Source organism: Notothenia rossii (assembly GCF_949606895.1).
Source record: "Notothenia rossii genome assembly, chromosome: 7".
Taxonomy (NCBI): Eukaryota; Metazoa; Chordata; class Actinopteri; order Perciformes; family Nototheniidae; genus Notothenia; species Notothenia rossii.
This window is the reverse complement of record NC_136905.1, coordinates 8,552,318-8,564,390: the sequence shown is the minus strand read 5'-3', so window position 1 is coordinate 8,564,390 and position 12,073 is coordinate 8,552,318. Positions and strand designations below refer to the sequence as shown.

Below are 12,073 nucleotides of genomic sequence, written 5' to 3'. Positions count from 1 at the left end.
GATTTAGTCATATTTACTCTATGGATGGTAAATACAATATAAACACAAACTAAAGGATATTAATTACGCAGAGAAAAATAAAACAGCTAGCCTCTAAGCCTTTATGCCACACAACTAGGAGATGTTACAGAAATGTTACTTTCTAAATATTTGGATTTATAAAAAAAAGAAATGAAATCAAGGGAAATATTTCCCCAATTTTTCATTTGTATGTACAGAGCTACAATTTGGTATCTCGTGTAAGAATACACTTTGTCTCAACATCTCATGTATAGTATACAAAATTAACTAAAGCACATTAATAAAAGAAAATATATACTTTCTCAGAATGTTGTGTAACTATTCTTTATTTTGTAATATGTAGACTGTATATTTAAAACACTTTTTTTCAAGTTACCTAGTCAATGTTTTTTCTTCTAATCTTATTTCCTTTCAACATGATATATTTAGCTTCAGGAGTTTTGCTTTGTCTCATTATTTTGTAAAAGTGATTTCAAATATTGATCATGTGATCAGATTATTTAAAAGCATTGAATATGCTTTCAAAACGCAACCCAGTTCACACATTGCAGCTTAAATCTCCTTCTCATTCCTTCAAAATCCCTGACCTCACACACCAATCACACACATTATGAAGAATCTCTCACCTGTGCCGGGACGTCCCATGATGATGTCCTTCCGTGGGGCGGGGTGAAGGTTTTCGGCAGGAAGGATCAGGGGCAGCAGAGCGGTGGGAGAGGGGTGACAGGGGACCGGCTGTTGGACCTCACCCCCAAACCCGCTCCCCCTGTTCTCGTCCGCAGAGGTGTTCGTGCTGCTGGGAGCGGGAGCTGTGACTGTTGTGCTAACGGTAACTGACAGGGCCTGCAGGGGGGCGGCGGCAGGGGGGTCAGCGGTGGGCAGGGAAGAGGGGGTCGGGGACGCGAGCACCAGAGTTTGGGACGGGCTCCGCAGCAGAATTGTGCCATTAGGTACTGTGGCTGCAGCAGCGTTAATGGGGACGGGAACCTGGAGGCCCTGAATTGACTGAGGGGCGAGGGGTGTGAGGTCTTTAGATGAACTTTTATCTCCCCCTCCCTCGTTTCCACACTCTGTAAATTTGGCCATCGGGACTTCGGGATTTCTCACAATGACAGGGGAGTCACGCAAGGCCTGTTGGGATACAGGGACCACACGACGGGGCCCTCCGTCTGGAGTGAGGGGAGAAGGAGGCGTCGGGGACACCAGCAGAGGAGGAGGGGAGACATTAGTGGAGGACGGTGGCCTGCTGGAGGGGGTCGTCACTCCTCTGGGTCGGGAGAAGGTGGGTGTGTGTGTGCGGGAAGCCTGTGTGTGAGGCGACAGCACCCTGAAGGAGCTGTTGAGGTCCCCCGACTCCTGCTCCGTCTTGGGTGTGTAATCATGGTGGTGTGAGGGGAGGGGAGGAGGAAGAGGCGCGTCGGGCTTTCGTTTGCTGGGGCTCATGGGGACCGTAAACATCAGGTTGCTGTGGAAGGAGGGCTGGATGCCTGAAGTGTGTCTCTCCCTTTCTCCTCCTCCAGCTGATACCTTACTCCCCCCTCCTCCCCCTGTCCCGCTGGGCTGCCTGTGCCTCCGGTGCTGCAGGATGGGGGAGGCGGTAATCGGGGAGAAGTTGGCCGGCCTGAAGCCAAACAGCGGGGAGGGTGAGGGAGAAGGGGCGGGTGAGAAGGGCGACTGGTTGGAGATGGGAGAAAAAGAGGGGGTGCCAGATCGAGAGCTCCCTAAAGACACTAACATGGTGGCGGCCTCACACTCATCGAAGTCAAAGCGGGAGGAGAGGTCATGGGGGAGGATGGACGGGAGCACTAAGTGGGGTCTGGAGTCTCCCCTGCTACCTGCCTCGCTGCTCTCTCTTGAGGTGTCATCCCACTCAAACTCACTGCTGGCTCTCCCCCGCAGGTCAGGGGTGACTGTCCCTGAGCTGCTGCCTCCCCCCCCTCCTCCCTCCATCTCTTTGGTCCTCATGGACAGGTGTCTGGAGCAGTAGCCCCGGCGCTGGGACTCCTTCATGCATCCCTCCCTGGAGCACAGCCTCCTCCACTGCTTCCCGTTGAACTTCTTACGGATCCCGTTGGGGGTGCACACCACGTCGCCCTTCTTGTATTTCTGCTGAGCCAATGAGAGGGGGGTCCTGGAGCGAGAGGAGGTAGAGGAGGACCCCACACCAGAAGTGGGAGTAGGGGTCTGAGCGGGAGTGGTCTTTGATGGAGGTAGGTTAGGTGTGGTCGAGACCAATAAGGCAGGGGAATGGGGTGGCTGTGGGCTGGCGAGGGTGGAGGGGCATGGGGGTCCCAGGCCTCCCACCACAGAGAGATGGGGGGAGGAGGGGGGGTAGTGACTGGACTTGGAGATGATGTTTCGGTGCTGAGAGGTGTCGTCGTTTGTCTTGGGGCCAGCAGTGTTATAACGGGACACCTCGACGTCCTCTTCCGGAGTGTCGGGCTGCTTCTCTCTCTCTCTGTTGGGGGACTTTTCTCCATGAACTGTGCTGCCGGCGACGCTAGATGACGCAGTGGAGGAGTGGGGGGTCGGGAGTGCGTTACCATAGGGATGCCCTCCTGCAACCCCTTCATGTGAGAAACCATGGCCCAACCTTGCTCCCCCTCCCAGCACCCCCATCCCAATACTCAACTGGCACACTTCCCTTTCGACCTCCATCTCTTCCCTCCGCTCCCTCTCCTCCCTTTCCCTCTCCCGCTCTCTCTCTTTGGCCCTCCCTCCGTCCAACTGTTGGACCTCCCAGGGAGGGGTGAGGAGCCTAAGACTTTGTCGGGACACCCACACAGCCAGAGCTTTCCTCCCCTCTTTCTCTTCCCCGAGAGTCTCTGCGTCTTCACTCAGGAGCACCTGGTAAGGAAATGACACACCGGGGTGGGGGTCCACCTGAATGACAACCCCCTCTCTGTACAGCAGAGGACCCCCCTCATCTCCCCCAAAGGGCACGCATACTTGGGTCCTGACAGCCACAGGTGCCAGGCCGGGTGGGGGGGCGTCCAAAATGAACTCCACAGTGCTCTCAGCCCCTGAAGGTGATGCCATTACAGTCCCAACATGGAAAGGGTATTTAACAAGGGTCTCGTCTCCTTGGAGCTGCACTTCAACTGTTTCTCCACTCACACCACGCACCACCCCTGGTCTGAACGCAGGTGATAAAGTCAAAGAGTCACCCCTATTGTTCATTCTCCTCTTTGGCCGGCGAGCGAGAACTCTCTGGTTCTTCATGCCTTTGGCCAGAGCTTCAGCGAGTCCCTCTGACAGACTGGGCGACTTATGGTGCGGCTTATGGAGAGGAGCTGGGTAGTGGGAGTTCTTTTGATGAAGGTTTGGTCCTGTTGCTTCCATCGCGTCCAGGTCAGCCGAGTGCTCGCTGGCTGTGTCGGTGGACGAGGAGCGTGCTGAGTGAGGGGCCCCCTCCGACTCATTTTCCCTAGCTCGGGAATCTTTTTCCTGGGAATCTGCTGTCCTGAGGGCTTTGTCCTCCGTGGAAACAAAATGGTTTGCTTCTGTAGCTTCACTATCCACAGTTAGCACTGACGGCTGATTACCTGAGCAATTATTACTTCTACTATTACTGCTATTGATAAAAGTATGGCTCCCAGCACTACTGTTAGTCATGTTGTTAATGCCACTTGTAGTGTTACTCGTAGTACTATTGATGCTTTTATAATTTGTTACATTGTTCTTGGAATTATTATTGGGTGTATTAATAATACCACTGATTCTGTTATTAATAGTGCAGTAACTGTTGTGTATGAGTGCAGGGTTGGAGGTAGTAATGGTGGTCAGGGCATTGTTAGCAAAGTGCTCATATGTGTATTTTTTCTTGGGTATACGAGCCTTGAATGTGGCTGTTTTCCTACTAGAGACTGAGCCTACACTGGGGACGTGATTGGTGGCCGGAGGGGGCGTGGCTGTGGAGAGTGGCGTCGGGGCAGAGGGAGGAAATGCTACAGTATTAATGGCCAAAAGATTATTTCCATTCGTGCTAACTATCTTCTCCTTTTCTGTCTTTTCGTCTGCCTTCTGTGCTATTTTCTCTCCTGACTCCACAGGTTTCCTCAGCTCAGTCGCCTCCTCCCCGCTGGGGGTATTGCTATTTGTGATTGGTTCTTCGTTAGTGTTCAGGGCTGTTGGCGGGGTCTGTTTGTGTGCGGGGGTGTTGGGTGTATGCTGTGTGGTTTTGACGAGCGTCTCCCTCTTGACTCTTTTGGGGTCTTTCTCTTGGAGGGGCTGCGAGCCTCCTCTCCTTTTCCCCCCCCTGCCTCTCGTTAACGGGGGTGAACGCCCTCTGTGCTTCTTTAGTGGTCTCATCTCTTCTTCGCTGTTCACAAAGTGCAGATGTTGTTGCGCTCCTCTCTTTCACTCCTAAGGCACTCCTTTTGCTGTCTCCCTCTTCTTTTCCTTTTCCCCTGTTCTCCTGTCCTCTGTATTGCAGGCTGGAAAAGAAGAGGGAGACACAGAAGACAGGTGGTCATTTATTATCTTCATAATCAAAAATTGCTGAGAATAAAAATGACGTCAGTCCTGGAAGTGTGCTACACAGCACCGGCTATCACATTGGCTCTGAATCTGACGTATGCTCTCAATGACTGCCTGATATACATGCAAGCATGACTGTGTTTGTTTGTCCATACATGCCAGTGTGTATAGTCAAAACATAAATTTCTCTTTTTGTTATCCACCATTTAGACAGCAACCTATAACATCCATATTTTTCTCCAGACCGTGTCATATTTATCTTAATATGAACCCATAAGGACACACCGTGACACAGGTGTCAAATGAACTTTAAATGTTCCTTATACAGCTTTAGTCTTTATTTGATCTCATGAAGACCCTAAGTGACACACCCTGAACAGTCTGGTGGGTCATGGTCCAGGTCATGTGATTTTGTGTTCCCATGACAACATGTCCAAGATGTCCATGTGCCAGGCTAACACGTGTGACCGAACTAGCTACATTTCAAAAACTTCTGTTGTTGTTGCTAAAGGTAAAATTCAAGCCATTTAAGAATGAAAATGTTTACATAACAAGTCCTTTATTACATTTAAGCTGTTGTGGAAACATTTCTTGATCAAATTCATATGAAACAAATGAGACAAACATCGCGGTGACACTGGTTTCACATCGGGACTTTAACCCTATACACTTTCACAGTTAACCCAAAGTGACATATATGCACAATTAAAAATATGATTATGATCTGCTCAGTTAATTTAGCTGATTAAATTATATTGAGTTAATATATTCTTTATTCTTCGATTCAAAGAATGTTCAAACTAATTTAAACCAGAAAATCATCCTCATGAATGAAGTTATATAAGAGTTGTTTTACCATTAAAGCCCAATGTCACACATATGTCACATTTCAGATATTTGAAACTAGGGGGGGTTTCTTGTCAGAAATGTGTTTTAGGTGGTCTATTTAGTCTAAATTATGTTCCCCTTAATTTTCCCAAAAGTAGAAATGGGTCCGGGTTCTTATGGGTTAAATGAAAAAGTAGGAACATTTTTATATTTAACAATGTGCCACCTAGAATTTAGGAATACTATTGAAGGAGATGTTAATAATCACACTTTCTAGATTTCTGTGATCAAAATATTTTTATTAATTTTCTTGTTCAACACAGAAATCCCACAGATGGGCCAAAACAGCATCACAATGCAGTGAGTTGTGCAAACATGTAGCATTACATACAAAAAGTGAAGACATTTTATAGAAAATCAAGAAAAAAAGAAAAACACCATCAGCAAAGTATTGTGAACAAATAATTATGCCGGAGATGAGCATATTGGTTCTGATAGTGAGATAAAATCGGCATAGGAATAAATAATTGTATATCATTGCTTACATTTTTGATTGTTACAATTGGCAAAGGCCAATTAAGGGATAGCATTACAAGGACATTGGGCCAAAATGACGATTCAAAGAAAGAAAGAAACTTGAACATTCAAGGTCACTCGCTTCGTTGTGCCTCTTAAAGTACTCCATCATCCAAAAGGTCTGCCTTTAACGAGGCCTACAAGTCTTTAGCTTGAAATACCCAAAAGGCTTTCCTTTTTTTTTTTTCACACACACGTCGCCTAATCTCTTCACGATACTCCCTCCAGCTACTTCGACATGCGATGGAGTAGTTTTCTCATGCTGTGGGTTTCAGGCTTGATTTTATATTTTCAACGTCGGACTGCAACAGCCACACAGCATTTAATTTGACTTCTACGGGAGGGAAAGGCCTGGCAATGGCCTGAGTGAGGTAACCCTGTAACATGTGTGTGAGAGAGAGAGCGAGAGAGAGAGAGAGAGAGAGAGAGAATGCGGCTGTTTGGCTGTTTGTTCAAATAGGCTGTTCTTGTGTAGTCACTGGGAATTTCCACAGTCATTCTAGCACTCGCTGGCCCTCTCTCACTCTTTCTCAATGTCTCAGTCTTTCCCCGTCGTCCTCTATTATTTGACACACACACACACACACACACACACACACACACACACACACACACACACACACACACACACACACACACACACACACACACACACACACACACACACACACACACACACACACACACACACACACACACACACACACACACACACACACACACACACACACACACACACACACACACACACACACACACACACACACACACACACACACACACACACACACACACACACACACACACACACACACACACACACACACACACACACAAAACGACAATATAATTGGAATTATCTGCCACGGTAAGATACACCCAAAATGAGGGAAAGTAAAAGGCTGGCTCTGGATCAGGCACGCTCACTGATGCAAGATTACAGGCTAAATACAGTCTACACACACAGGCAAACACACACACACACACGTACATATGTGCTCCCCTCGACTAAGCTCATCAACATGTGCAGATGCCGAGCATTTCTACAAATATAGACAAACACGTAGACAAATTCACACGCTACACATTCACAGTTCCTCTTCAAGACATCGGAAAAGTTTGTCACACATACATAAGATGACCTTGTTGATAACCGTTTGTGCGTTGTAACAAAACATACACAATATAGACCCGTATCATCTATTCTGCAGTACAGAAAAGCATTTATTTTGCTCCTGAATGGCTAAAACCCAACCTGCGTCATTCACACACATCCCTGGCTCTTTGTTCTGACCTCTGCCCTCACACACAACACAGCTTTTATTTCCATTCGAATTTCTGAAACCTCCCTTTTCATAATTTGTTTTGACTAATTGGCGAAATAGCACTTAGTATGTAGCTTAATGTGTGGAATTGATCTCCAGTTACTGTCATGGAGCCATTTGAACGCAATATCTATGCCTTTATCTGACCTACTAAAAAATATTTTGGAAAACTGTGTAACTGTCTGCCACTGTCATACATTTACCTTCCCACTTAGCAGATTATACTGTGCATTGTACGACAATAACAAATACAGAACAATTAGAATAACCTAAAATGAAACTCAGAATCTAGTCTCGAGGGGATTGTTGGTCCTGTAGTCGCCGTACTGCGCTGAGAGACAGGAAGGAGTCAGAGCCACTTGAATGGATGTCTGCTGGACTGAATGACTTGGGAGGATCTGATCTTAGCTTAGAAAAATGTGTTTGGTCATGCTCATGGCCTTTACAAAATGCTTGAGGCTTTGCCTGATAAGCCAGTTGCATTTATGTGTATTCACTCTATATAACTCTTACGTTACTGTAGTGCACTAGAGAGTATGTGCTAAACATGTACATATAAGAGGAGTTTCAGAGTTAAAACACGGACTGTCTTGTTTTTTTTAAGCGCGAGTCTAAAACTACTTTTTTTTTTTCAAATCAGAGATAGCCTCATATGTTGTAGTTAAAAAAGGTGAAAAATGTAATCCTCAACCATGTGTTCCCATTTGTGAATCCAATCCTCTTAACCACAGACATTCATTTGATATCACAGACAAAATACCAATTTGGTCAGACACAAATGTTAAAATAAAAGACAGGGTAGAAGTATACAAATGCATGCAGGAGGTATATAATTGCAGTGCTGCCATATAATACATTTAATAATATTTTAACAAATTACATAAACCCGTTCAGATCAAAAGCATCACACACGCAGTGTACGATCCACAAACATTGCCTTAATGGAAACAACTGCAGACCTTTAACTCTTAATGTTTGTTTGTTACAATCAGAGATGCCGAGAGCGCGGCTAAATCTCTTATCTCGGGTTTTAGTGCATAAGTTATAAGGATTAAAAATATAAAATAAATTGTTGGAGGATCCTGACTGTCCTCTGGGCAGCATCGAGACGAAACAGAGAGGAGCTCAGTCATAATTTAGACGATTCAGGACGTCTGCACCTTCCGGCCGTACAGCAGGTTATGACTGGGATATTTGCTGCTCTGGAATAAAGCTACTGTAAATCCCTAATAGACGAATAATCGACGGCTATTGTCTCCATGGCGTTGGACTGGACTGCCCCTTAAAACAGCAACAAAAAAATGCTGTTTCACCCAACACACAATGCAACCCCCCTCCACAGCAAAGCCACATCAAACTTTACACACACACTAAATGCTCCCCATGGAATTTACAGTGCAGTCATGCATACACTGTTAAAATCTCCCTTGGACCTATATATTGCCTCACACTCACACATTCATTGTGACACACACACACACACACACACACACACACACACACACACACACACACACACACACACACACACACACACACACACACACACACACACACACACACACACACACACACACACACACACACACACACACACACACACACACACACACACACACACACACACACACACACACACACACACACACACACACACACACACACACACACACACACACACACACACACACACACACACACACACAGGCCAGTGCAAGTTTTGCTTTTCTGTAAAATAAACATACCAAAAAAAATTATGACTTCTATGATATTGAAATTACAAATATAGATTTTCATGCAAAGAGAGCCTTGCCGTGATTTTTGAGCAGGTTGGACAACACCTACACACACATACAATGGTCATTCATAAGGCAATCGTATGTCAACACTTCAGGAAGAAGAAGTTGTACACTATCTATTACGGGATTACTGGACTAAACAACCCTAAAAGACCTCCACCTTGATGCCAGTGTGTCCGGGCATTTCGAAGAGAATTTAGCCTATGCCCCACCGCAACATGCACAGGATGTGTGTGTGTGTGAGACGTTTTCGCATTTGAGCTGCCTATAATACACAGGGCATATGACTGTATGCAGCTGTCTTCAGATTGTGTCTACCCTCTTGAAAGCTGCATTTGCACTATATGTCAGCGTGATTGTGTACGTAGTTACCAGGCACACTGCAGCTCATCCCTCTCCTAAAAGCGTTTTATGGGTGTCTGTATGGGCGCAGGGCTGCAGTGACGGGGACAGGGATGGAGAGGGAAGAAGGTTTGTTGGTGATACAGAAGAAGACGGTATGTGATGGTGAAGCCTGCCGTGGTGCCCCTCGTACTCCAGCCTGGCAGGGCGGCTTTGCCCTTAACTGGGTCAGCGGGGAACACACTTACACATGAAACAGCAAAAAAAAAGAACATGCTCTCTGTCTCACACACTTAGGTGTACGCAATCATGAGTGAGTGGGATGTGATCTTACATGCAGACGAATAAAAGAGACCATTTCATTAAGGTATTTTGGGTTTGCAATAGACCGAGCTGCAAAGTGTGCGACTGCGCTTGTTATGGAGAACATCCATTGTGACGTAGTATAATTACTGGCAGCTCTTTTGTGGGTGGCATATCTGGCTGTAGATATTATATCAATAAAATAGAAACAGAGGCCTGGAAATTGTGCTTTTCTGGCCCATATTGATCATGAGGCTGTAGCATAGATCAGAGGTGACTGTTCCTGTTTGGGACCAAATGGCAGAACTGCCAATGCCACATCAATGACCAACTGCTCTACAATATGCACAAATGCCTATACCATCAAAGATGTGTCTGCTGCCTATACTAAAGTAATTATGAGGAATGCATGCCACAGTGTGAATCTGCAGGACAGATGAGGACATTTTTTGGTCCAAATGTCAAAAACAAGCATTCAAATTCATGTGACAACCAATGAAAAACATAACTGATAAATGTATGTTAGAAAATGGTCCAGTCAAGGATGAGTTTGGGGTACATTGACAGTGATTGCAGTGCAAAAAAGTCGAGGGAAAAGCCGAGAAAACACGGATTTGCAACCCGGGCTTCTCTGCGCGAGTACTACGAGAGGCGCTGCACAATGTCAAAGGAGTATTATGACTCGAGGCAGTCAGCCGGTCTGCTCGGTAACAAACAAAAACAACCGGTTTCAAGTGACGTTTTATTATCCCAAACTAGAGGGGCCTAATTATTTCTTACACAGAGACGTTTGGCATGCAAATATCCACTACGCAACGCCTATAGTGTTTACACGAAACCACTCCGGGAAGCTTCCTTAATGGAGGACAATGTCTGCATTAGAAACTTGGAAAAATAGCATGCATCTTTTTGGTGGTTTCGCTCTAGTAAGCAGCTCGGTAACGTTAGTAGTAGTGTTGCTGGTGGTTTGTAGTAGTCGTAGTACGGTAGCAGACTACTAGTAGCCTACCCACATAGTGACACCGTCAGCCAGACCACAAGGAAACAGGACGCTGTTTGTTTTCCAGTTTTTCTCCCAGGTCCCCATTTTATAAACAGCAAATTAGCTGGTGTTGCTATTTAGTAAACATTTGGGCTGCAATGCTGCAAATAGGTCGATAGCGTTTTACTAGCGACGCTTCTACTCGAAACTCGGAAGCTGTAAGGTGATGGAAAAGTAGTCAATATTCACCACAATGTTGTAATGTCACTCCGAATAGAGGTAACATGTTTCCCAGTCGTCCATGGTACTGCGGTAAAAACATTTGAGAAAGTTTTTAGGCTGTTACACCCCCACCCCTCCCCTTTCTCTGGGCTCTTCCTCGGCTCGCAAGCGGTGTCATTTCTTCGGACGGTTTCGGAATAAACGGTCGAACGTTGGCAGTTGGTTCTCCCCTCGAATTCTTTGAAATTTAAAAATCCGTGTCAGTTGAGCTTCGAGTCGCTAACTAAGTTTCAACTCACCCAAACAGAGCTTTCCCCCTTCGCCACAGGAAGATTTATGGTCCTATTTTGCTGATGAGGAGGCTGGCACAACTCTCGGTAACATCCCTTGGCTGTCTGCTTTGACGACTGCGCGGTCCGGACTCACATTTTACTTTTCCTCCGCAAAACATATCTTTCCCCCACAGAAACTCAAACAAGGCTATAAAAAAACTATCGGTCTTCTTTTCCACTACAGTCACAAAATGGTGAATGAACCACTAACAGCTGGGCAAGGCGACCAATCAGAAGTCACTGACAGGTACAGTAGCCAATCAGTGGCTGCGCAACAGAGAAAGAGGCGTGACGGGCTGTCAAAGTACAGTTGACAGACTGGGGGATCCAGCCAATGGCTGCTGGGATGCTGTGCAACACCGGGTTCCTGTCCCAAACTTTACAGTATCCAATAAGAGCGTTGGGAACCATAGGAACAGCACGAGGGAGGGTCGAGAGGAGGGAGCTAATCATTGTGAGCCAATCAAAAGGCACACATGCCCCCTCCTCCTCTGAAAAGGAGTATGTTTACCATAATTGACAGCACAAGTGCCATCCTTAAGCAAACGGTGATAATGCATCATCCATTCTCCTTCTCCACATTAAAGTTGGTGCAGCAGGATTAAAGCACCACAATGCATTAGTGTGTACTCCCAGCCTCCTAACTGTTGCATTGTATGCGCTGTTTTGTATTCTTATTTTGAGGGAAATCATTGACAAAGTAAAAAGGAGCATGAGTGTGCGATTTAAAAGTTTGTTAAGGAGGTGGACCACACTTATGTGGTGCAGCCGACGCATCGCTGCTCGTTGCAAACTGCTCTCCCTCTCTCCCTTTTCTCTCAGCAACAGACGCTGACTTTCACTGCATTTAGCCAATCACGGCGC

The 12,073-nt window shown here is 46.2% G+C and overlaps 1 protein-coding gene across 1 annotated transcript in view; it reads right to left on the bottom strand.

Moving 5' to 3' along the window:
• cicb (capicua transcriptional repressor b) overlaps positions 1–11,405 on the bottom strand; it is a 42,970-nt gene extending 31,565 nt beyond the window's left edge. Inside the window, exons 1-2 of the mRNA XM_079640916.1 lie at positions 11,177–11,405; positions 648–4,457 (exon numbers count right to left, since the gene is read on the bottom strand). Of these exons, the coding sequence (XP_079497042.1) occupies positions 648–4,332 (3,685 nt within the window). The 5' untranslated portion in view covers positions 4,333–4,457; positions 11,177–11,405. The remainder of the gene's footprint in view (positions 1–647; positions 4,458–11,176) is intronic.
• Between the last annotated feature and the right edge of the window lie 668 nt (positions 11,406–12,073).